The sequence below is a fragment of the Scylla paramamosain genome, chromosome 32, assembly GCF_035594125.1.
Source record: "Scylla paramamosain isolate STU-SP2022 chromosome 32, ASM3559412v1, whole genome shotgun sequence".
Taxonomy (NCBI): Eukaryota; Metazoa; Arthropoda; class Malacostraca; order Decapoda; family Portunidae; genus Scylla; species Scylla paramamosain.
Window position 1 is genome coordinate 8281184 of NC_087182.1, and position 27110 is coordinate 8308293.

The 27110-nt window shown below is 41.1% G+C and overlaps 1 protein-coding gene across 1 annotated transcript; it reads left to right on the forward strand.

Moving 5' to 3' along the window:
- Window positions 1-414: 414 nt before the first annotated feature.
- LOC135089171 (UDP-glycosyltransferase UGT5-like) lies at window positions 415-26900 on the forward strand. Its single transcript, XM_063984471.1, has 8 exons — window positions 415-531; window positions 615-788; window positions 878-1132; window positions 1233-1466; window positions 24009-24173; window positions 24914-25136; window positions 25247-25466; window positions 25649-26900. Exons 1-8 carry the CDS (start codon window positions 502-504, stop codon window positions 25926-25928), a joined length of 1581 nt encoding a protein of 526 aa, XP_063840541.1. The 5' UTR covers window positions 415-501; the 3' UTR covers window positions 25929-26900.
- The last annotated feature ends 210 nt before the right edge of the window (window positions 26901-27110 follow it).

The window sequence follows — 27110 nt, forward strand, 5'->3', positions numbered from 1 at the left end:
TCACCATCCATGACGTGTGTGTGTGTGTGTGTGTATGTGTGTGTGTGTGTGTTATATTGTAAAAACTGTTCTGAACGGTTAGGTAAGAGATGTTTACCTGCTAAAAATCTCTTGAGTTGACTCGTAGCGTTAGCTAAAAATAAGGGTAGGAAAGCTGTTTCATCAGGTAGAGAGCCTTCTGTACATAACCATGCGCATCAAATAGTTCTGCATTAGTTTTCTATAAGAATATTAAAGGCAAATGTTCAGTAAGAATGAACACAAAGAAATTAACTAGCATTGCTCACGTCTGGGAGATAAGGCTATTATCAGACGGTGTAATCTTTTCGTTAACCTTTAGCTTCATTTAGTCGTAACTTAACATCATCTCCTTGACAATGATAAGCGGACAGATTAGATAAGTCTCTCTCGCCTATTTTTGGTTCACTTTATTCAGTGTAGCTAAGAGAGTGAAAGACAAGCGACGCACCTGAGACACCTTCATTATTGACGCATGAAAATATGACTAAGAGCTGCAAAGATTATATAAAGGTGCTCTGAAATACGTCTGATTCAGGCTTTTTGAGGTATCTGGATCTTGTGTGTACGAAAATTCACAGTTGTTTCACCAACAGATGAATGTGATTACGCTGTGCTTGCTGGCTGTGGCCATGGCGAGAAGCACCAACGGAGGCCTGCCGCCCCCTGAGAGGCCCTACAAGATCCTCATGCTTCTTCCCGCCGCTTCTAAGAGTCACAAAAATGTATTTATGGCTTTCTCGGAGGCACTGGCCGACCGCGGACACAAGGTGAGACGCAGTTCGGCTTACTGACATAAGACCAACCATAAACATCATCAAAATTAACTGCCTCTTTACCATGACAATTTCACTCACAGGTAGTTATACTCAGTGGTCTACCTCAATCCTCGAAGCACCCAAACGTCTTGGAGATCAATCATGAAATGCCATACATGGGTGACGCATCCAAAAGTGTATTTGAAAAAGGAAAGTCAGTTGGAGGCGGCTTGGGGACATTTGCAATTACGCTTCCTGCCATGGCCCGGGAAATGTACAAGGTACCGTCAGTCAAACAGTTATATGAAAAGAGGAGAGAATTCGACATCATTATTGTCAACCACATGTTCAATGAGGTAAGTAACAGCTGATATATTATTACAGCAAATCTTAAATGAAGGAAACAAGGCACTACCATCACCGCCACAATTTCACTGACCAACGTCTTATCTCTAGATCGCGTACCCTTTCGTGCACAAGCTTCCATTCATCACTGTTGCCACGCCAGGGATGGACGCCCGCCAGAGTGCCATCTTGGGCAATGTCCTCAACCCTTCCTACGCTCCTAATTTACTCGGGAGCTACCCACATCCATTGTCTGTGTGGCAGCGAATCAAGAACACTTTCATGCATATCTTCATTCCCTTCTTTTGGAGAAACTGGGCTGTCGTACCGCTGATTCAGAAAGAGGTAAGGCAATGACAGTAATGTACGAGTACAATATATGAAACAGAGAAGACACAGTACATAGCACACACACACACACTCATTCTCTCTCTCTCTCTCTCTCTCTCTCTCTTTCTCTCTCTCTCTCTCTCTCTCTCTCTCTCTCTCTCTCTCTCTCTCTCTCTCTCTCTCTCTCTCTCTCTCTCTCTCTCTCTCTCTCTCTTTCTCTCATATATATATATATATATATATATATATATATATATATATATATATATATATATATATATATATATATATATATATATATATATATATATATATATATATATATATATATATATATATATATATATATACCAGACAAGCACAACTGCGACGAGCCTGGACATTAGTAACATTTGACACACACAACACACAACGACCCACAATATCACACTGCTATTAAGTAAAGCCGCAAGGGAGAGAGGACAGGAGCCTTCTCCCATCAATACTTTGTACAAGGATATAACGGAAGCCAAACACATTAGAACTGCTCGTGGAATCACCCTCCATCAGCAGGTGCAGCAGGAAACAAAGGGAGGCCCACACGCTATGCAGCCTGCACTCAAATCTAGACTTCCCATAGGGTCAAAATATTAAGCAATATAATCTAGATCTCCTGTAGGATCAAAATACTATTCAGTATTCTACAAGGAAATATAAATCAACAGTACCCCGCTTTATACACGCCTTAACTCGCCTTTTGCTACGCCACATGTCTGTTCTCTATGATATCCGGGCTGCTACTGAGCTGTGTATGAAAAGCCACTAAATCTATCTTATCCCCAATGCGGACACTGGACGGGGACCGGTAGAGAAGAAAGGAAGGGAAAAGTGGAGATGGGGGTTGAAGATTCGTCCTGCTCGCCTCGCTATCACTCACTACGTCGTTCTCTATCCCAGACTGAATATTATCTTACAAAAATTACAGGGGCTTTATTTGTGGGTCTGGGCAAAACTAATTATTTCATGAGAAAGAGCAACTCCCAAACTACATGATCTATTAATCACAACTCCCGACAAGGGATAGGAGCTAGGTAAATTAATTGGTGAAAACAATTTCTAAAGTTATATACAACTAAAATTATATATAAAACGTCAGCTACTCGAATTGCCTTTCGCTCTCTAACCCTCTTCCTTCTTTATCTTATCGTGAAAATGACCCACATCCACTACTTTTCCTGGAAGCACTCTACATAACAGATTTAGAGCTGTCCATGAATATCCAAGCTCAAGATCTGCAAGTTCTCCCCACACAAAAGAAGAGAGCACGGAGAAGCACAGCTACAGCCCACCAATATAGGAAAAGCCGCCAGCTACTCGCGCGCCAGAACCACTACTGAACAATCACCTTCCAGTACACCACTATAAGGACGCGCACTCACTATTCTCCTCACCTCGCCTTCCACTTCACTTCGACTTGACTTCACTAGAGAAGTGCCTGCCACCGCCTTGCACTTGCTAACAAGTTCTACTACTGGACTTAGCCTCAGAAAGAGTTTCTGGACTCCGTCTCTGACCGCTGCCTTTACACCTGCTGGCAAAAAGCCTAGTCGATTACTAGACATAGGCTCAGGGTGAGTGCCTGGGCTCTGCTTCTGCACTTGTATACCGGGGCTCTCCCTCTGGCCTAGAGCCCGCCCCTGTGCAGCGTCCGTCTGTTCCGCACCATAATACAACTGGGGACTTCCCCATATATAGACATTATCCTGTTGCCCAGGGTTTGGTTTGCCTCGGGCAGAGGAGATCCGTTAGCGATCAACCTGTGCTTATGCTCGGGGCTGCTGAGTCCGGGGCCGGTCTGTATCCGAACATATACGCTGACACTCTACAAATTTATATGCTTATGCTGGAAAAATGCCACTAGTCAAGATAAAACACCCGAACCCGATACCAAGTACCAAGCTGACGCTTCTCAGAGTATTATTGGAGAACCTCATCTACGCAACACGGATCATCCCTATTCAAGATGACTTCATTGTCCTTACGCATACTGATGATGACATCGACAAGATCTTCCGAAAAAAAAAGACGCTTGAAGAAGTCACAGAACACAGCCTTTCACCCATTCTTCCACCAGAATTACGAGTTATAAAAGAACAGTTATAATTTTCAACACCGATGAACACATCCACGGCCATATTGAAAATAAGATGAAAGAGGAAATGCTTCAGCATAATGGATGGATGAGCGGCGGTATAGGCAATATATCCAAAATCCCCCGCAGCAGAAGTCAAGATAACATTCAACGAATCATCAGCTGCTAAAAAAATCGACAGAACAAGGTACACTCTGTTTCAATATGTCGATACTAGCACATACAATCTAACTTGAAGAGTTCATTCCCATCACCACATGTTTTAAGTGCTGCGTAATCGAGGATCACACCACTCACCGCTAACTGCCCATACCCTCCTGAATATATCATTTGTTCTGAGTGCTCAGAAACATCTTACACCTGGAAGATATGCAGCGCAACAACAAAGAAATGTGTCAACTGCGGCGGAGATCACAGAGCACTTGTAAACAGATGCCTCAAATGGAAAAAAAATGTCCTGGAAGAGAAAAGAAAGAAGAAAAGGAAGCTAAGGTTACGTCTTACCTGAATATCTTCCTACGTACAATTTCAAAACACAATAAACCATCATAGCTTTCAACCATGCAAGCCAGATGCAAACAAGATTCTTGCATGTATGATACATGCCCACCTTATGGACTCAGTACTCCCTAGCACTTAAAATGACGAAGCAAATTAGCTTTTTAAGCTCAATAATCTGCCGGAGATCAAATCATCAGGTGACCCCCTTCACAACAAATTATCATGCAATTCAGTCATAGAGATTCAACACAACTCAATACAAATACAATGCAAGATGAAAGCAGAGCTCATTCTTCCAGTGTAACTACCCAGCATACACAAGAACAAGCATCACAGGAGCTCCTATTCTCCCTCCCGCCTATCTCTCCTATCTCGCCTTTCGGGCACACTCAAGCATCACGAACACGAGAAACACTTACAGCGTCAATTACACAACATGAACAGGATATAATAACAGGAAAGCGACTAGGAGTCCAAATAATAACAAAAAGATCACAAGGATGGCCTGTCAAAGAAATCCCCCTGAGCACTCATAAGGTAAGCTTGGATATGGGAGTCTATAAATGGAGGTACACCAGCGATAACTACAGCGAAACAGAAATGCACAAGCTCATCACCACTGGAAAACTCAATCTCGATAACTGCTCATGCGACATTGAAGATTCATAATTCAACAAAATTAGAAGTAGGTCAACACAAGACAGAACACCACCCCCGAACCAAACTACTTAAGCAACGCTCGCGTCACCTCTCCAAGTAAATTTAGTATTACCACTAATACTCATACTTACCAAACTCAAATTCAACCAACATGGACGAGTTAATAATTTTACAACACAATATAAACAACTGGAAAACAATAAATTAACCTGTCTCTTACTTACTATAGCATTAACCCAGATTTAATCCTAATTAACAGTCACGGACTACAATCAATCAAGCGGTTACCACACTTATCAAATAAACACATCCGGAGAAGCCCATGACGGCTCCGCTATCCTGGTTAAAGCTTCACTGAAACATACAATAAAAGATGACTTCGATACAGGTGTCATACAAGCCACAGTACACGCAACCATCTTCCCTATCAACACTGCCACAACCAACTTACCCCCTAAGAAGACCCTACCTCCCAATAAGAGACTTCCACATAATTTCCTCTCAAACATATCCAACGTACATTATACATTATAGGAGATTTAAACGCCCACCATCCTTGTCTTAATTATCCAACAAAAAACAACACAGGAAAAGCTATAAAGTTATTGATTAACAGCAAGGAGCTCGACCTCCTCGGACCATATTTTCCCGCCTGTGTAATACACAACTCAGCTACTACGCCAGATATTGTATTAGGCAAAAAAAAGAATATTTCATAATTTGTCAGTCACACCAGGTCAACTCACGACCTCATAACATATTCCACTAATAATAAAAATATCGACCAAGGCCACCACCACTCCCATTATACCGAGACTCAACCTAAACAAAATAAATTGGGAGTGATTTAAAGAGGATATTGCCAGAGAGATTTTCACTAATAAACACTGACCCACACATGAACCAACAAACCTTAGAGGAAAGCATCAACAAATGGACAGAGTAACTAAATCATTAAAACAACACACACCCATAATAACACATAAAACTACACGCAAAGCCATAATGAATGACGTTATAAAACTACTACATAGATCTGCTGGTAATTTATTGACTATCACACATACTCGTGGCTGGACATACCGTAATTACATCTGCTTTAAAAACATAAAATCACAGCTTCTAAAAGCATGCAAGGAAGCTGCAAAAAAAAAAAAAAATGGGAAAACAAAATCAATTACACTAGCAACATATACAACAAACCACAAGATTTCTGGAAAATGTTTAAAGCATTAAGAGGGGCCAGCCAACACGAATCCCCATACCTGACAGACAGAAATAAAATGAAAATTTATGAAGATCAAGACAAAGAATCTGCTTTCAGAGAGATTTGGGGAGACATATATAAAACTAGCCCGCAAGAAAATGCATTATTTGACCACTACACTGAACTACAGTAAAAGCATACATAAAAGATAACCATCATATTTTTACTCCACTGACAAGAGCAAACCCAAACAACATCGACAATAATAACCCACTCACACGATTTTTTTTTTTATATAGGTGGGACAATGGACAAGGGCAAGAAAAATCCAATAAAGAAAAAAAAAAAAAAGCTCACTGAGATACCAGTCCCAGAAAAGAGACCAAAGCGGTAGTCAAAAATTGAAGGATAAGTGTCTTGAAACCTCCCTTTTGAAGGAATTCAAGTCTTAGAAAGGTGGAAATACAGAAGCAGGCAGAGAGTCCCAGAGTTTACCAGAGAAAGGGATGAATGTTTGAGAATACTGGTTAATTCTTGCATTAGAGAGGTGGACAGAGTAGGGGTGAGAGAAAGAAGAGTCTTGTGCAGCGAGGCCGCGGGAGGAGGGGAAGCATGCAGTTAGCAAGATCAGAAGAGCCCTTGTACAGAGTTAGCAGCTGGGGGAGGGGTGAGAAAAACTGGTGGAGACATCTCAGAACGCCTAACTTATAAGTAAAGGACAGACCGAGGATGTTCAGTGTAGAAGACGGGGACAGTTGAGTGTCAGTGAAGAAAAGGGGATAGTTGTCTGGAAGGTTGTGTCGAGTTGATAGATGGAGGAATTGAGTTTTTGAGGTATTATACAATACCAAGTTTGCTCTGGTCCAATCAAGAATTTTAGAAAGATCAGAAATCAGGTGTTCTGTGGCTTCCTTGCGTGAAATGCATACTTCCTGAAGGGTTGGATGTCTATGAAAAGACGTGGAAAAGTCTAGGGTGGTATCATCAGCGTAGAAGTGGATAGACGAGAAATTTGGTTTAGAAGATCATTGATGAATAATAAGAACACAGTGGGTGAACAGGACAGAACCCTGAGGAACACAACTGTTAATAGATTTAGGAGAAGAACAGTGACCGTCTACCACAGCAGCAATAAAACAGTCAGAAAGGAAACTTGAGATGAAGTTACAGAGAGAAGGATTGAAGCTGTAGGATGGTAGTCTGGAAATCAAAGCTTTATGCCAGACTCTATCAAAAGCTTTTGATATGTCCAAGGCAACAGTAAAAGTTTCACCAAAATCTCTAAAAGAGGATGACCAAGACTCAGTAAGGAAAGCCAGAAGATCACCAGTAGAGCGGCCTTGACGGAACCCATACTGACGATCAGATAAAAGGTAGTGAAGTGATAGATGTTTAAGAATCTTCCTGTTGAGGATAGATTAAAAAGCTTTAGATAGGCAGGAAATTAAAGCAATAGGATGGTAGTTTGAGGGATTAGAACGGTCACCATTTTTAGGAACACTCTGAATGTAGGCAAACTTCCAGCAAGAAGGAAAGGTAGATGTTGATAGACAGAGCTGAAAGAGAACAATAGGAGGGACCCCATCAGGTTCATAAGCCTTCCGAGGCCAGCGAGGTCATGGAAAACATCATTGCGAAGAATTTTAATAGGTAGCATGAAGTAGTCAGAGGATGGAGGAGAAGGAGGAACAAGCCCTGAATCGTCCAAGGTGGTTTTAATCAAAGGTTTGAGCGAAGATTTCAGCTTAAGAAATAGATGTGATAGCAGTGGTGCCGTTTGGTTGAAATAAAGGAGGGAAAGAAGAAGAAGCAAAGTTATTGGATATATTTTTTTGGCTAGATGCCAGAAGTCACGAGGGGAGTTAGATCTTGAAAGATTTTGACAATTTCTGTTAATGAAGGAGTTTTTGGCTAGTTGAACAGACTTGGCATGGTTCCGGGCAGAAATATAAAGTGCATGAGATTCTGGTGATGGAAGGCTTAAGTATCTTTTGTGGGCCACCTCTCTATCATGTATAGCACGAAAATAAGCTGTGTTAAACCAAGATTTGAAAGGTTTAGGTCGAGAAAAAGAGTTAGGAATGTGCGCCTCCATGCCAGACACTATCACCTCTGTTATGCACTCAGCACACAAAGACGGGTCTCTGACATGGAAGCAGTAGTCATTCCCAGGAAAATATGCAAAATACCTCCTCAGGTCCCCCCAACTAGCAGAGGCAAAATGCCAGAGGCACCTTCGCTCAGGAGGATCTTGAGGAGGGATTGGAGCGATAGGACAAGGTACAGATATGAGATGGTGGTCGGAGGAGCCCAACGGAGAAGAGAGGGTGACAACATAAGCAGAAGGATTAGAGGTTAGGAGGTCAATAATGTTGATCTTATCTCCAAGACGGTCAGGAATATGAGTAGGGTGTTGCACCAATTGCTCTAGGTCATGGAGGATAGCAAAGTTGTAGGCTAGTTCATCAGGATGGTCAGTGAAGGGAGAGGAAAGCCAAAGCTGGTGGTGAACATTGAAGTCTCCAAGAATGGAGATCTCTGCAAAAGGGAAGAGGGTCAGAATGTGCTCCACTTTGGAAGTTAAGTAGTCAAAGAATTTCTCATAGTCAGAGGAGTTAGGAGAGAGGTATACATCACAGATAAATTTAGTTTGAGAGTGACTCTGTAGTCGTAGCCAGATGGTGAAAAACTCGGAAGATTCAAGAGCGTGGGCACGAGAGTAGGTTAAGTCGTTGCGCATATAAACACAGCATCCAGCTTTGGATCGAAAATGAGGATAGAGGAAGTATGAAGGAACAGAAAAGGGGCTACTGTCAGTTGCCTCAGACACCTGAGTTTCAGTAAGGAAAAGAAGATGAGGTTTAGAAGAGGAGAGGTGGTGCTCTACAGATTGAAAATGAGATCTTAGACCGCGAATGTTGCAGAAATTAATGAAGAAAAAGTTGAGGGGGGGTGTCAAGACACTTAGGGTCGTCATCAGAAGGGCAGTCCGACCTGGGGACATTTGTGGTCCCCTCCCCAGATGGGGACTCCGACGCTGGTGTAGGAGTCGCCATGAATTTTGAAATTTTTGAGTGAAGGGTGTGTGTGTGTGTTATTAGGTACTTGTAATTTTGTGTGGAGGAAGAGAGTTGTCTTTATAGGGCAGGCTGTGACTGCCCCCTTGTGTTGTGAGACACAAAGGGAAGCGTTCAGTGAGGTCAAAGCTGGGTTTAATGATAAGTTCACAGGACCCCCTGATCCAGTGCTTTAGACATCACTGGGAGTAATTATAGTTTCGGCAGGTGCCTACTGCCTCCTCCTCTGAGGAGACAATTCATTACATAATTAAACGAACAAAAAAAAACAAAGCCTCAGGAAAATCTCAAATCAATAAAGAAATTCTTACACATCTATCCAGTCAAGGAATAGAAACTCGCCAAACTGTTTAACATTTCCCTCTCTATGGGTTTATTTCCAAAAAAAAAAAAAAAAGTCGCTAAGATTAAATTCATTCCCAAAAGCAGAAAAAAACAACAAGCTCCAATAATTATCGGCCTATTTCCCTTCTAGAAGTTACAGGAAAAAATATGAAAAATACTGAACGACAGACTAACAATCTACTTAGAACATAATAATATAATGGTTTCAGGAAGAAAAGAGGAACATAAACAGCACTGGCCATAACAACTGAAGCAATAGCCGGTGCAAAACTTAGAAACTGCAATGCTGCATTGTTTTACATGATGTGTCAGAGGCATTTGACAAAGTATGGCATGATGATCTAAGTTACAAAGTTAATCAGATTAGTCTCCCCCTTAATTTTACCAGAACACGAAACAATTTCTTACAAGATAGAACAGGCTACATAACAATTATTAACTACAATGGGCCAGTATTTCATATTAATTCTGGTTTGCCACAGGGAAGCAATCTCTCTGGCTAGTTTCGCTAGTTGGAGAACACACTTGGCATGGTTCCGGGCAGAAATATAAAGTACATGATATTCTGGTGATGGAAGGCTTAAGCACCTTTTGTGGGCGACCTCTCTATCATGTATAGCACGAGAATATAAATATAAATATATATATATATATATATATATATATATATATATATATATATATATATATATATATATATATATATATATATATATATATATATATATATATATTGTTACGACCACAATTCCCAGCTCCTTCACCAAGCTGCCGCACCTGGACTACCTTTACTGAGCCGCCTCATACGTGGACTCGGTGCAGGGCTCAAACACGGATTTACAGGATCCCTTGTGACTCCTGCACTCTTCTCACAACTGTCATAATTCCAGGTCACACTAATTTGAGGTTGCCAGTCTGTTTTACTTACCCACAGACAGGGAAAAGACTCAAACAACACTTAACACCCACAGCTGCAGAAGAATCCACAGCCATGCCTAAAAGAAACAGTTAACACACAATAACGCACATATGATCAAGGTATAATAACCCCTTAGGCTTCACCCATCGTGACTGTCCTCCCACTGCCCAACAGAGTGTTAAGGCCTCAAGTTGAGTAGTATCGTTTCCTGCCTTCTGGGCGACAGGCCTTGTCAAGACCTGGAGAGGGAGTAAAGTTTACGACGTAGCTAATTACTGAAGTCCTCTGTGGCTGTACTGTATCAGTCTGTAGTGGTATTTAAGACAAACAGGGTTATAAAGAAAAGACACAAGAGACTACTACGAAAGAATGCCATTGAACACACTAGAGAGTCAGTGACTGCTCACTCTGCACAAAAGTCTGCGCATGTACACATGCAGACAAGGAGTCATTTTCCTATATATAGTGTATGGTATACACAACTACCCTTCCTGGCAGACTTCCATGGAGACTCCTATTCTCTATAAATAGGCCGGGCCGTACGGCCAGTAACGACTCACTTATCCCCTTAAGGCAATTGACCCGACTGCCTATTATCCCACCTTAGCCTCTGTTAAATGTTACAGCACGTCTCAGTACATCTCCTCCTTCCAACTGCTGGGTAGTGACTGTCCGTGAAGAAATGTTCCAACCTCTTTCCCGCGCTGCTGCTAAAAAGGAAGAGGATGCGACACACACACACACACACACACACACACACACACACACACACACACACACACACACACACACACACATAGAGACACGCGCCCACACCTGCTCCTCGCGCGGTCTATACTTGAATAAAACACTTTAGTTTTAAAAATTCTTCTGAGCAAACAAAGGGAACCAGATGAACACTGACTATTTCACTGCCAAGGGCAACTCTTCTGCTGCAAACTACGTGAGACTCAAACTCACTGAACAAACGGAAATAAGGTAAATTAATCGGAAAAGGAGAGTGTCTGGGGAATTCTTATCATAAGTTAATGGCAGCGAGCGGCTACGCTTAAACCGTACATCTAGCGTTCGTACCGTAGTTCTCTCTCTCTCTCTCTCTCTCTCTCTCTCTCTCTCTCTCTCTCTCTCTCTCTCTCGCCGTTTATTATAACTTTCTCTTTCATCATTCTTACATTATATATATATATATATATATATATATATATATATATATATATATATATATATATATATATATATATATATATATATATATATATATATATATATATATATATATATATATATATATATATATATATATATATATATATATATATATATATATATATATATATATATATATATATATATATATATATATATATATATACATAAAATATCAAGTAACAATCAAATACTAACAAGGGATACGTAACAACCCATATGTGTCACAGGAATTGGAGCGGTCTAAGTGGCAGAAGTTGGAACAATCACTTTTGCCTTCACACCTTACATACGCAACATTTTTGCTCACCGCCTTTCCACAGATGGCATACCACCACCGTGGGAAATAATTAGAGAGATTACATCGTTCGATGATCTTGTGCTCCATAATCTTCCTGGTGTTCCCGCCAGCGACGTGGATTCCCTTTGGAATTTAAGAAGCACGGCTGTCTAAGTGGAAGTGTGTCTTGGAATTCAATCAGTCTATTTTTCACTTCGCAACTCTTGGTCACTCGTAAGTAGGTACTCGTTACTGCATATTCATTCGTTTGTATAGGTGTCTTGTTGTTGCCACTCGCTACCAACTCGCCGTAACAACGAGAAACATGCCACAAGTGAATGAAAAGAGATAGGACGTAGCAACCCTAGGGGTGAGTGGAACAGAGAAGAGCTCGACTACTGTCTCAGGTCAAATGAGGTCGTGTCACTCATATTTTTTCTTATTTTTTTTTTCATTTTTCACCTTAGGTGCTTAATTTTCTGTCATATAACATTTTTCACAGAAACGCTGGCACTAAAAGATCCTAGTGCCACAAGTTGCTTGGCAGTAAGCAGCCCCTGGACATGAGCACTTGAGTATTTATGGAGCATCCTCACGTGCATGCCCCCCACCATCCTTCCCCCCCTCTCTCTCTCTCTCTCTCTCTCTCTCTCTCTTTGCTGGGAAACACATGTGTAACGGTAACAAAATATATCTTGCTACTATATTAGACTACATACCCTCAAAAGAAACCTACTACTACTGCTACTACTACTACTACTACTACACTTATGGTACAAATAAAATGACAAAAAACCGAAGATTTATTTTATTTTTTTTTAGTAAAGAACTGAATTTTCAATTCTAACGTCAAACATGAAAAATGTGGTTTTAGAGCTTTAGTTGAAGGCTTTCTGCAGTATATACTTCACTGTTTATATATATATATATATATATATATATATATATATATATATATATATATATATATATATATATATATATATATATATATATATATATATATATATATATATTTTATGTTGGAAGGATACAGGCCTAGGGCAACAAAAATCTAATAAAAAAAAATGCCCACTGAAATGCCAGTCCCTTAAAAGGGTCAAAGCAGTGATCAAAAATTGGTGGATAAGTGTCTTGAAACCTCCGTCTTGAAGGAATTCAAGTCATAGGAAGGTGGAAATACAGAAGCAGGCAAGGAGTTCCAGAGTTTACCAGAGAAAGGGATGAATGATTGAGAATACTGGTTAACTCTTGCGTTAGAGAGGTGGACAGAATAGGGGTGAGAGAAAGAAGAAAGTCTTGTGCAGCGAGGCCGCGGAAGGAGGGGAGGCATGCAGTTAGCAAGATCAGAAGAGCAGTTGGCATGAAAAGAGCGGTAGAAGACAGCTAGATATGCAACATTGCGGCGGTGAGAGAGGGGCTGAAGACAGTCAGTTAGAGGAGAGGAGTTAATGAGACGAAAAGCTTTTGATTCCACCCTGTCTAGAAGAGCAGTATGAGTGGAACCCCCCCAGATATGTGAAGCATACTCCATACATGGACGGATAAGGCCCTTGTACAGAGTTAGCAGGTGGGGGGGTGAGAAAAACTGGCGGAGACGTCTCAGAACACCTAACTTCATAGAAGCTGTTTTAGCTAGAGATGAGATGTGAAGTTTCCAGTTCAGATTATAAGTAAAGGACAGACCGAGGATGTTCAGTGTAGAAGAGGGAAACAGTTGAGTGTCATTGAAGAAGAGGGGATAGTTGTCTGGAAGATTGTGTCGAGTTGATAGATGGAGGAATTGAGTTTTTGAGGCATTGAACAATACCAAGTTTGCTCTGCCCCAATCAGAAATTTTAGAAAGATCAGAAGTCAGGCGTTCTGTGGCTTCCCTGCGTGATATGTTTACCTCCTGAAGGGTTGGACGTCTATGAAAAGACGTGGAAAAGTGCAGGGTGGTATCATCAACGTAGAAGTGGATAGGACAAGAAGTTTGGTTTAGAAGATCATTAATGAATAATAAGAAGAGAGTGGGTGACAGGACAGAACCCTGAGGAACACCACTGTTAATAGATTTAGGAGAAGAACAGTGACCGTCTACCACAGCAGCAATAGAACGGTCAGAAAGGAAACTTGAGATGATGTTACAGAGAGAAGGATAGAAACCGTAGGAGGGTAGTTTTGAAATCAAAGCTTTGTGCCAGACTCTATCAAAGGCTTTTGTTATGTCCAAGGCAACAGCAAAAGTTTCACCAAAGTCTCTAAAAGAGGATGACCAAGACTCAGTAAGGAAAGCCAGAAGATCACCAGTAGAGCGGCCTTGACGGAACCCATACTGGCGATCAGATAGAAGGTTGTGAAGTGATAGATGTTTAAGAATCTTCCTGTTGAGGATAGATTCAAAAACTTTAGATAAGCAGGAAATTAAAGCAATAGGATGGTAGTTTGAGGGATTAGAGCGGTCACCCTTTTTAGGAACAGGTTGAATGTAGGCAAACTTCCAGCAAGAAGGAAAGGTAGATGTTGACAGACAGAGCTTAAAGAGTTTGACTAGGCAAGGTGCATGCACGGAGGCACAGTTTCGGAGAACAATAGGAGGGAGCAAATAGTTCAACTTTAGAAATAGATGTGATAGCAGTGGTGCCATCTGGTTGAAGTAGAGGAGGGAAAGAAGAAGAAGCAAAGTTATTGGAGATATTTTTGGCTAGATGCCAGAAATCACGAGGGGAGTTAGATCTTGAAAGGTTTTGACATTTTCTGTTAATGAAGGAGTTTTTGGCTAGTTGGAGAGCAGACTTGGCATGGTTCCGGGCAGAAATATAAAGTGCATGAGATTCTGGTGAAGGAAGGCTTAAGTACCTTTTGTGGGCCACCTCTCTATCATGTATAGCACGAGAACAAGCTGTGTTAAACCAAGATTTAGAAGGTTTAGGACGAGAAAAAGAGTGAGGAATGTACGCCTCCATGCCAGACACTATCACCTCTGTTATGCGCTCAGCACACAAAGACGGGTCTCTGACACAGAAGCAGTAGTCATTCCAAGGAAAATCAGCAAAATACCTCCTCAGGTCCCCCCAACTAGCAGAGGCAAAACGCCAGAGGCACCTTCGCTTAGGGGGATCCTGAGGAGGGATTGGAGTGATAGGACAAGATAAAGATATGAGATTGTGATCGGAGGAGCCCAACGGCGAAGAAAGGGTGACAGCATAAGGAGAAGGATTAGAGGTCAAGAAAAGGTCAAGAATGTTGGGCGTATCTCCTAGACGGTCAGGAATACGAGTAGGGTGTTGCACCAATTGCTCTAGGTCATGGAGGATAGCAAAGTTGTAGGCTAGTTCACCAGGATGGTCAGTGAAGGGAGAGGAAAGCCAAAGCTGGTGGTGAACATTGAAGTCTCCAAGAATGGAGATCTCTGCAAAAGGGAAGAGGGTCAGAATGTGCTCCACTTTGGAAGTTAAGTATTCAAAGAATTTCTTATAGTCAGAGGAGTTAGGAGAGAGGTATACAGCACAGATAAATTTAGTATGATAATGACTCTGTAGTCGTAGCCAGATGGTGGAAAACTCGGAAGATTCAAGAGCGTGGGCACGAGAGCAGGTTAAGTCATTGCGCACATAAACGCAGCATCCAGCTTTGGATCGAAAATGATAATAGAAAAAGTAGGAGGGAACAGAAAAGGGGCTACTGTCAGTTGCCTCAGACACCTGAGTTTCAGTGAGGAAAAGAAGATGAGGTTTAGAAGAGGAGAGGTGGTGTTCTACAGATTGAAAATTAGATCTTAGACCGCGAATGTTGCAGAAGTTAATGAAGAAAAAGTTGAGGGGGGTGTCAAGACACTTAGGGTCGTCGACGGAAAGGCAGTCCGACCTGGGGACATTTATGGTCCCCTCCCCAGATGGGGACTCCGAGGCTGGTGTAGGAGTCGCCATGATTTTAAAATTTTTTGAGTGAAGGGTGTGTGTGTTATTAGGTGCTTGTAGTTTTGTGTGGAGGAAGAGAGTTGTCTTTAGAGGGCAGGCTGTGACTACCCCCTTGTGTTGTGAGACACAAAGGGAAACGTTCAGTGAGGTCACAGCTGGGTTTAATGATAAGTTCACAGCACCCCCTGAACAGTGCCTTAGACCTCACTGGGAGTAATTATCGTTTCGGCAGGTGTCTACTGCCTCCACCTTACAATATATATATATATATATATATATATATATATATATATATATATATATATATATATATATATATATATATATATATATATATATATATATATATATATATATATATATATATATATATATATATATATATATATATATATATATATATATATATATATATATATATATATATATATATATATATATATATATATATATATATATATATATATATATATATATATATATATATATATATATATATATATATATATATATATATATATATATATATATATATATATATATATATATATATATATATATATATATATATATATATATATATATATATATATATATATATATATATATATATATATATATATATATATATATATATATATATATATATATATATATATATATATATATATATATATATATATATATATATATATATATATATATATATATATATATATCAGACTGTCTTCCTGACAACTACCCTATATGTCTTAACACCCCCCTCAACTTTTTCATCATTAACTTCAGCAACATTCCCGGTCTAAGATGTAATTTTTAATCTTTAGAACACCCCCTCTCCTCTTCTAAACCTCATCTTCTTTTCCTCACTGAAACTCAGGAGTCTGAGGCAACTGACGATAGTCCCTTTTTGTGTTCCCTTCTACTTTATCCTCATTTTCAATCCAAAGCTGGATGTTGCGCTTACATGCACAACGACTTAACCTGCTCTCATGCCCATGCTATTGAATCTTCCGAGTTTTCCGCCATCTAGCTACGACTACAGAGTCGCTCTCAAACTAAATTTATCTGTGCTGTATACCTCTCACCTAACTCCTCTGACTAACTCCTCTCACCTAACTCTCACCTAACTCCTCTGACTATTAGAAATTCTATGACAACTTAACTTCCAAAGTGGAGCACATTCTGACTCTCTTCCCTTTTGAAGAGATCTCCAATCTTGGAGACTTCAATTTTCACTACCAGCTTTGTCTTTCCTCTACCTTCACTGGCCATCCTGGTGCACCAGCCGTCAACTTTGTTATCCTCCACGATTTAGAGCAATTGGTGCAACACTCTACCCGTATTCCTGACCATCTTTGAGAAATGCCTAACATTCTTGATCTTTTCCTGATCTCTAATCCTTCTGCTTATGCTGTCACCCTCTCTTCTACATTGGGCTTCTCCGATCACAATCTCATATCTGTATCTTGTCCTATCACTCCAATCCCTCCTCAGGATTCTGCTAAGTGAAGGTTCCTCTGGCGTTTTCCCTCTGCTAGTTGGGGGGGACCTGAGGAGGTAATTTGTTGATTTTCCTGGGAATGACTACTGCTTCTGTGTCAGAGACCTGTCTTTGTGTGCCAAGCGCATAACAGAAGTGATAGTGTCTGGCATGGAGGCGTGTATTCCTCAGTCTTTTTCTTGACCTAAACCTTCTAAACCTTGGTTTAACACAGCTTTTTCTCGTGCTATACATGATAGAGAGGTGGTCCACAAAAGGTACTTAAGCCTTCCATCACCAGAATCTCATGCACTTTATATTTCTGCCCGGAACCATGCCAAGTCTGTTCTCCAACTAGCCAAAAACTCCTTCATTAACAGAAAGTGTCAATACCTTTCAAGGTCTAACTCCCCTCGTGACTTCTGGTACCTAGCCAAAAATAGTTCCAATAACTTAGCTTCTTCTTTTCCTCCTCTATTTCAAGCAGACGGCACCCCTGTTATCACATCTATCTCTAAAGCTGAACTCTTCGCTCAGACCTTTGTTAAAAACTCTACCTTGGACGATTCAGGGCTTGTTCCTCCCTCTCCTCCACCCTCTGACTAGTTCATGCTACCTATTAAAATTCTTGGCAATGATGTTTCCCATGTCCTCGCTGGCCTAAACACTCAGAAGGCTTATGGACCTTATGGGGTCTCTCCTATCGTTCTCTGAAATTGTGCCTCCGCGGTTGCACCTTGCCTTGTCAAACTCTTTCAGCTCTGTCTGTCAACATCTACCTTTCCTTCTTGTTGGAAGTTTGCCTATATTCAGCCTGTTCCTAAAAAGTGTGACCCTTCTAACCTCTCAAACTACCGTCCTATTACTTTAATTTCCTGCCTATCTAAAGTTTTTGAATCTATCCTCAACAGGAAGATTCTGAAGCATCCATCACTTCACAACCTTGTATTTGATCGTTAGTGTGGGTTCCATCAAGACCCCTCTACTGGTGATCTTCTAGCTTTTCTTAATGAGTCTTGGTCATCCTCTTTTAGAGATTTTTGGTGAAACTTTTGCTGTTGCCTTAGATATATCAAAAGCTTTTGATGGAGACTGGCTTTGATTTCAAAACTACCCTCCTACCGCTTCTATCCTTCTCTCTGTAACTTCATCTCAAGTTTCCTTTCTGACCGTTCTATTGCTGCTGTGGTAGGTGGTCATTGTTCTTCTCCTAAATCTATTAACAGTGGTATTCCTCATCTTTCTGTCCTGTCACCCACTCTCTTCTTATTATTCACCAATGACTTTATACACCAAACTTCTTGTCCTATCCACTCCTACACTGATGATACAGCCCTGCACTTTTCCATGTTTTTTTCATAGACGTCCAGCTCTTCAGGAAGTATGCATTTCATGCAGGGAAGCCAGAAAACGCCTGAGTTTTGATGTTTCTAAAATTTCTGACTGGGCCAGATTAAACTTGGTATTGTTCAATGCCTCAAAAACTCATTTCTTCCATCTGTCAACTCGACACAACCTTCCAGGCAACTATCCCCTCCTTTTCAGTGACACTCAACTGTCCCCCTCTTCGACACTGAACATCCTTGGTCTGTCCTTTACTTATAATATGAACTTCACGTCTCATCTCTAGCTAAAACTGCTTCTATGAAGTTAGCCATTCTGAAACGTCTCCGCCAGTTTTTCTCACTCCTGTAGTTGCTAACTCTATACAGGGGCCTTATCCATCCACGTATGGAGTATGCTTCACATGTCTGGGGGTGGTACCACTCATACCACTCTTTTTTTTTTTTTATGTAGGAAGGATACTGGCCAAGGGCAACAAAAATCTAATAAAAAAAATGCCCACTGAAATGCCAGTCCCATAAAAGGGTCAAAGCAGTGTCTTGAAACCTCCCTCTTGAAGGAATTCAGGTCATAGGAAGGTGGAAATACAGAAGCAGGCAGGGAGTTCCAGAGTTTACCAGAGAAAGGGATGAATGATTGAGAATACTGGTTAACTCTTGCGTTAGAGAGGTGGACAGAATAGGGGTGAGAGAAAGAAGAAAGTCTTGTGCAGCGAGGCCGCGGAAAGAGGGGAGGCATGCAGTTAGCAAGATCAGAAGAGCAGTTGGCATGAAAATAGCAGTAGAAGGCAGCTAGATATGCAACATTGCGGCGGTGAGAGAGGGGCTGAAGACAGTCAGTTAGAGGAGAGGATTTGATGAGACGAAAAGCTTTTGATTCCACCATGTCTAGAAGAGCAATATGAATGGAACTCCCCCAGACATGTGAAGCATACTCCATACATGGACGGATAAGGCCCTTGTACAGAGTTAGCAGCTGGGAGGGTGAGAAAAACTGGCGGAGACGTCTCAGAACACCTAACTTCATAGAAGCTGTTTTAGCTAGATATGAGATGTGAAGTTTCCAGTTCAGATTATAAGTAAAGGACAGACCGAGGATGTTCAGTATAGAAGAGGTGGACAGTTGAGTGTCATTGAAGAAGAGGGGATAGTTGTCTGGAAGGTTGTGTCGAGTTGACAGATGGAGGAATTGAGTTTTTGAGGCATTGAACAATACCAAGTTTGCTCTGCCCCAATCAGAAATTTTAGAAAGATCAGAAGTCAGGCGTTCTGTGGCTTCCCTGCGTGATAGGTTTACATCCTGAAGGGTTGGACGTCTATGAAAAGACGTGGAAAAGTGCAGGGTGGTATCATCAGCATAGGAATGGATAGGACAAGAAGTTTGGTTTAGAGGATCATTAATGAATAATAAGAAGAGAGTGGGTGACAGGACAGAACCCTGAGGAACACCACTGTTAATAGATTTTAGGAGAAAAACAGTGACCGTCTACCACAGCAGCAATAGAACGGTCAGATAGGAAACTTGAGATGAAGTTACAGAGAGAAGGATAGAAACTGTAGGAGGGTAGTTTGGAAATCAAAGCTTTGTGCCAGACTCTATCAAAGGCTTTTGATATGTCCAAGGCAACAGCAAAAGTTTCACCAAAATCTCTAAAAGAGGATGACCAAGACTCAGTAAGGAAAGCCAGAAGATCACCAGTAGAGCGGCCTTGACGGAACCCATACTGGCGATCAGATAGAAGGTTGTGAAGTGATAGATGTTTAAGAATCTTCCTGTTGAGGATAGATTCAAAAATTTTAGATAAGCAGGAAATTAAAGCAATAGGATGGTAGTTTGAGGGATTAGAGCGGTCACCCTTTTTAGGAACAGGTTGAATGTAGGCAAACTTCCAGCAAGAAGGAAAGGTAGATGTTGACAGACAGAGCTTAAAGAGTTTGACTAGGCAAGGTGCATGCACGGAGGCACAGTTTCGGAGAACAATAGGAGGGATCCCATCAGGTCCATAAGCCTTCTGAGGGTTTAGGCCAGCGAGGACATGGAAAACATCATTGCGAAGAATTTTAATACATGGCATGAAGTAGTCAGAGGGTGGAGGAGAGGGAGGAACAAGCCCAGAATCGTCCAAGGTAGAGTTTTTAGCAAAGGTTTGAGCAAAGAGTTCAGCTTTAGAAATAGATGTGATAGCAGTGGTGCAATCTGGTTGAAGTAGAGGAGGGAAAGAAGAAGAAGCAAAGTTATTGGAGATATTTTTGGCTAGATGCCAGAAATTACTAGGGGAGTTAGATCTTGAAAGGTTTTGACATTTTCTGTTAATGAAGGAGTTTTTGGCTAGTTGGAGAATAGACTTGGCATGATTCCGGGCAGAAATATAAAGTGCATGAGATTCTGGTGATGGAAGGCTTAAGTACCTTTTGTGGGCCACCTCTCTATCATGTATAGCACGAGAACAAGCTCTGTTAAACCAAGATTTAGAAGGTTTAGGACGAGAAAAAGAGTGAGGAATGTACGCCTCCATGCCAGACACTATCACCTCTGTTATGCGCTCAGCACACAAAGACGGGTCTCTGACACGGAAGCAGTAGTCATTCCAAGGAAAATCAGCAAAATACCTCTTCAGGTCCCCCCAATTAGCAGAGGCAAAACGCCAGAGGCACCTTCGCTTAGGGGGATCCTGAGGAGGGATTGGAGTGATAGGACAAGATAAAGATATGAGATTGTGATCGGAGGAGCCCAACGGAGAAGAAAGGGTGACAGCATAAGCAGAAGGATTAGAGGTCAGGAAAAGATCAAGAATGTTGGGCGTATCTCCAACACGGTCAGGAATACGAGTAGGGTGTTGCACCAATTGCTCTAGGTCATGGAGGATAGCAAAGTTGTAGGCTAGTTCACCAGGATGGTCAGTGAAGGGAGAGGAAAGCCAAAGCTGGTGGTGAACATTGAAGTCTCCAAGAATGGAGATCTCTGCAAAAGGGAAGAGGGTCAGAATGTGCTCCACTTTGGAAGTTAAGTAGTCAAAGAATTTCTCATAGTCAGAGGAGTTAGGAGAGAGGTATACAGCACAGATAAATTTAGTATGAGAATGACTCTGTAGTCGTAGCCAGATGGTGGAAAACTCGGAAGATTCAAGAGCGTGGGCACGAGAGCAGGTTAAGTCATTGCGCACATAAACGCAGCATCCAGCTTTGGATCGAAAATGAGGATAGAGAAAGTAGGAGGGAACAGAAAAGAGGCTACTGTCAGTTGCCTCAGACACCTGAGTTTCAGTGAGGAAAAGAAGATGAGGTTTAGAAGAGGAGAGGTGGTGTTCTACAGACTGAAAATTAGATCTTAGACCGCGAATGTTGCAGAAGTTAATGAAGAAAATGTTGAGGGGGGTGTCAAGACACCCCCCTCAACTTTGATACCCCCTGTCTTCTAGACAGAGTGGTATCAAAAGCTTTTTGTCTCATCAATTCCTCTCCTCTAATTGACTGTCTTCAGACTCTCTCTCATTGCCACAATGTTGCATCTCTAGCTGTCTTCTACCGCTATTTTCATGCTAAATGCTTGCCTCTCCTCCTCCTGCGGCCTCACTGCAAAAGACTTTCTTCTTTCTCTCACCCTATTCTGTCCATCTCTCTAATGCAAGAGTTAATCAGTATTCTCAATTATTCATCCCTTTCTCAGGTAAACTCTGGAACTCCCTGTCTGCTTCTGTATTTCCACCTTCCTATGACTTTAATTTCTTCAAGAGGGAGGTTTCAAGACACTTATCCTTCAATTTTAGAGTACTGCTTTGGACCCTTTTCTGGGTGTGGGATTTTTTTTTTATTGGATTTTTGTTCTCCTTGGCCAGTGTCCTTCCTATATATATATATATATATATATATATATATATATATATATATATATATATATATATATATATATATATATATATATATATATATATATATATCGAGATAAAGTGATGTAACAAGAATAAAAAAAGAAGGGAGGGAGAAAAGAATGAAGGAAGTGGGATGGAGAGCGAGAGTACAAACGCCATAAGTATGATTAAGTGTGGCCACTGGTCGCCCTGAGATTACTGGATGAATCCCTGTGTCCATAGAATCTCCCAAATTAGTTTATCCCATTTCTAAATATCTCTTTTGATTGATCCTCACACAGTTAATTGTAGAAGAATTACTTTGAAGATAAAGTTATCAATTTCCACCAAATCTTTATAGCTTAATCGTGAGAATTGTCAGAAGAGAGGTGTTTTATTTATATAAGCCAGCTCTGAGAGAGAGAGAGAGAGAGAGAGAGAGAGAGAGAGAGAGAGAGAGAGAGAGAGAGAGAGAGAGAGAGAGAGAGAGAGAGAGAGGTGGTGGGCTGAGCGCGTGGGTGTATGTACCTATACCTGTGTTGTCGTGGTCAATAAACTAACTAACTAACTATGTCACCACCCCCACCTCCCTCTCTTGTACCCCCCCCCCGCGCTTGTAGCAGCGTGGGAGAGTGTTTGGCGCGCTTCGTAAGGATGTACTAAGACAGGCAGTATTATTTGGCAGAGACCTGGTAGGGAATACAGATAGTTGGGTCAGTTACTTTAAGGGGATAAGTGAGTAATTACTGGCTGTACGCCTGGGAAGTGACTCCTCATCTGCGTGCGTGTGTAGGCCGAGTTCTTATACGGTGAGAGGTGAATTACCCTTCTGTGTATTTGTGGGCACTCGTCTGTAGTCGTATCACCTGTTAGAGTAATTGATTTCTTAAATGCTACTGTGGGCTGAGGCTGCTCAGCCACAGAGGACTTAAGTGATTAGTGGGGTAGTGAAATTTACTCCCCCCTCAGGTCCTGATCAGGTCTACCATCCAGTAGGCTGTAAATGATGCTACTCAGCTAGAAGTTATAATACACTGGTTGACAGTAGAAGGATTCGTTACATGGGCGATTGTTTAGAGGGATTTTATACTTCGACCACATATGTGTTGCTACTCGTTACAATTGTTTTTTTTTTTTCTAGATCTGGTTGGCGATCCTTGTCCAGCTGGTGGAGTTTGTTGTAGCTGTTATATTTCCCTTGTCTGTGGGTGGGTAAAACACACTGGCGACCTCATTCATTTAACCTGGTGTTAGGTGCATGGACCTTGTAACCCATTTTAAGCCCTGCACCCAGTCATGTAGGAGGTGCCTTTGGGGGAGCTAGTCCAGTTGTGGCAGCTTTATGGATGGGCAGGAAATTGCGGTCATAACAATAGTGTGTGTGTGTGTGTGTGTGTGTGTGTGTGTGTGTGTGTGTGTGTGTGTGTGTGTGTGTGTGTACTTCTGTGTATTTTGTATACTTCTGTGGCAATATTTATTGAATACAGAAAACTATGTCTGAGAACGTTGAGGAAAAATGTGACAAGAGGACAATCCTGTCATTGCTATGACATATGAGCATTACGCCAGATTACTCTAATTTTTTTTCACGCATCCAAACTCGTGAGGCGCGAACTCATTGATTTATGATAAAAACTGGATGCTTCTATTTACAGATATCCGCTCAGTTTCCTGACCTGCCGCCGCTTTTGGATCTGGAGAGAAACCAGAGTCTTACATTAATAAACTCTCACTTCAGCATCACCACACCTGTGCCACTTCTGCCCTCACAAGTAGAGGTGGGAGCCATGCATTGTCGCCCTGTCAAGCCTCTGCCACAGGTAGGTAATGCAATGGTTTTGATGCCCTACTGTTGTGTCATGCTGGTTTTTGTTTATGATTTACTTACTTTACGATAAAATATTGATCATAATTACATATATTTAGTTGTTACTGATGAGATAGCTTGGAAAATATACTGTAACAATAAGCCATGATCTCTTACATGACCTCTGATTTGCATACATGCTTAGAGCATGTTAAAGAGCACCCTAAATAAAAGTTGAAATGTCAAAATTGTACATATAATAGTGTATACGGAATTTTACCTCCTAAAAACGCCTCTTCAAAATTTTCAATCGTGAAGAAATTTATTCTCACCTACCTGTAGGCGTACCGCTAACTGCCTTCTTGATTTCATACGATTTAGACCTAAAATTACAAAGTTTAAGTACCAAAATGTTCTATGATGTAAACACCAGAAAAAAAATAACTTGAATTTTCCAGCGAGAAACTTATTCCCCTAAATACTCCCATGGAAAATTTTAACCAGAATCCAATTCATATGAAGCCACCAGGTGCAGAATTCCAATACGTGTGTCAGATTTCATTCGATTTGAACTTTAGATTTCGACTGCCTGTTACACAAATACATATGCATAAACTGATTATTTAGTATTATATTATCTAGTTTTGGTATTGCTGTCAGTCAGTGACACAACAAATAAAGACACTAAGCAAAGAAGGCTCTTTTGTTATCTTTTCAGTCCCCAACAAATGGCACTTTTACCCCTTATTTCAGGACCTCGAATCATGGCTTATAGGGGCAGGCTCTGAAGGCGTCATCTACTTCAGCCTGGGATCAGTCACGCGTGGTGAGTCCATGCCGCCAGAGTACATCAAAACCTTCCTGGAGGCTTTCCGCAGACTGCCACAACGCGTCTTGTGGAAGTACGAGGGAGAGCTGAAGGATGCGCCTGACAATGTCCGGATCAGTAGTTGGCTCCCGCAGCAGGACATCCTCGGTAAGACGGCTACTGTATTACATTGAGTCATCCAGTACTGCTCCTATCGTGAATGTGCTCTGGCAGGGAGACTTGGACTACTGCCGGCTTACGCGCCCTTTTTGCTGCAGGTCATAACAATGTGAAGGTGTTCATCTCCCACGGCGGCCTCCTCAGTCTTCAAGAGTCCATTTATCACGCAGTGCCTCTCCTCGTCCTCCCCATCTTCGGTGACCAGCCCAGGAACGGCATGTTCGTGAAGGACTCGGGTCTTGGTCACATGTTAGTGTGGGAAGAACTTAGTGCTGACAGGATCGTCAACGCCCTCACTGACATCATCAGCAACCCGAAGTGAGTTTCCCTCAGCAGTCCAGGATGTACATTTAATCTGCGATTCATGACGACTGTATCAAGAATACATGATTAAGGTCAGGGAAGCTGTCAGCCAATGGGAGAGGTGGTCTCGGTTGTCTAGCTGATTCTGTCATTGTCCTGGTAGTCTTATGTGTCTAATTGATGCCGTCATTATCCAGGTACAAAAGAAACGTGGCCAAGATGTCGGCGTCCTTGAGGGATCAGCTGACGACGCCACAAGAGCGTGCGGTGTTCTGGACAGAGTACGTGATCCGCCACCGGGGGTCACCCCAGCTGAGGTGCCCGGCCGCCCAGCTCTCTTGGGTGGAGTTCCTGATGTTGGATGTGGTGGGTCTCCTGTTGCTGCTACTGCTGCTGCTACTGCTTCTCATCCACCGACTCCTGAAGGCAGTCTCCACCGCTCTCTTCAATAGCAACGCCAAGAAGAAGAAAGATTGAAGTTTCGAAAAAATCGTGCTTTGCTCTTTTTGTTGTTTTAGCAGTAGTACTTGTGTTAAGTGAAATAATGGTGAGTTCATGTACATTTCATATTTTTCTTTTTTATAACAGTGTCTAAAAGTTAATATTACCCATGTTTTAGGTGTCGGATGTAACAATGAACTAAAATTACACTGAACAGATAACGTAATATCAACTTGAAGCTGATGAATATTGTGATGAAAGAACATTCGGATTGAACTAAACTACAGTTCACTCATTGTCATCGTTATGACTCGATTGGTAGAGCTGCGTTCCTTGAGCGTACTGTAATTTCATTGTAATACATATATCTTTAGATAAGTTTTGTAGAAATTATCCCCCTTCACTCTTGACCGTGATCTCTCTGCTAACGAAGACGAGTACTGTATTATTATTTTAAATATATAAGATTAAGTTAAAGTTGGGACAAGTTTGAATTATAAATAAATTAATGGCAAGGATGGTATATTTATATCACATTGATTAACAGAATTCGGAACAAACCAATGGGAACAATGGCGCGAACATTGTGACGTCTGATCGAAACACATAAAGCTGACGACGTAATTTTGATTCAGACAGCACAGTCTAGTGATCACGGGGAAAAACGGCTGTTACTGAGAGAAATTTGATACCGTAGATTTAGAGCCACAATTCAAATTATGTATATAAATTAGCTTAGCTACCAAATTTACTTGATGCTTTACATACATGTATTTATTAGCATAAGTTATCTATTGAGGACTATCATTATGGAGCGGCTTTAAAAATTATAATGTTCAATTATGAAGTTTATGAACTTTAAAGCAACTTCTGGTAGAAATTATTAGATTTACCTTGTCTTGCAGATAATTATAAATCTAAGTGTATTTTATATGACATGGAATTACAAAACTGTAAGTGATTCGTAATTGATACTTAGTGGAATAAAAAAAATTCTGTGAAAAAAAAGATTATCTTACTCGTACATCAAAAGTATAATGATAATTTTTTTTTCTAATGTGTTAATAGAAGATGGCTTGGTGGATGTAACTAAACATCTTAGAATATTTCGTGAGAATTACACTCAAAAGAAAAAAAAAATCCTGTCAGGGAAAGCCAACCTAGTTTTTCATCCCTTACAGAATTTTGAGAGTGAGAACATACTGCACATTCAGCCAC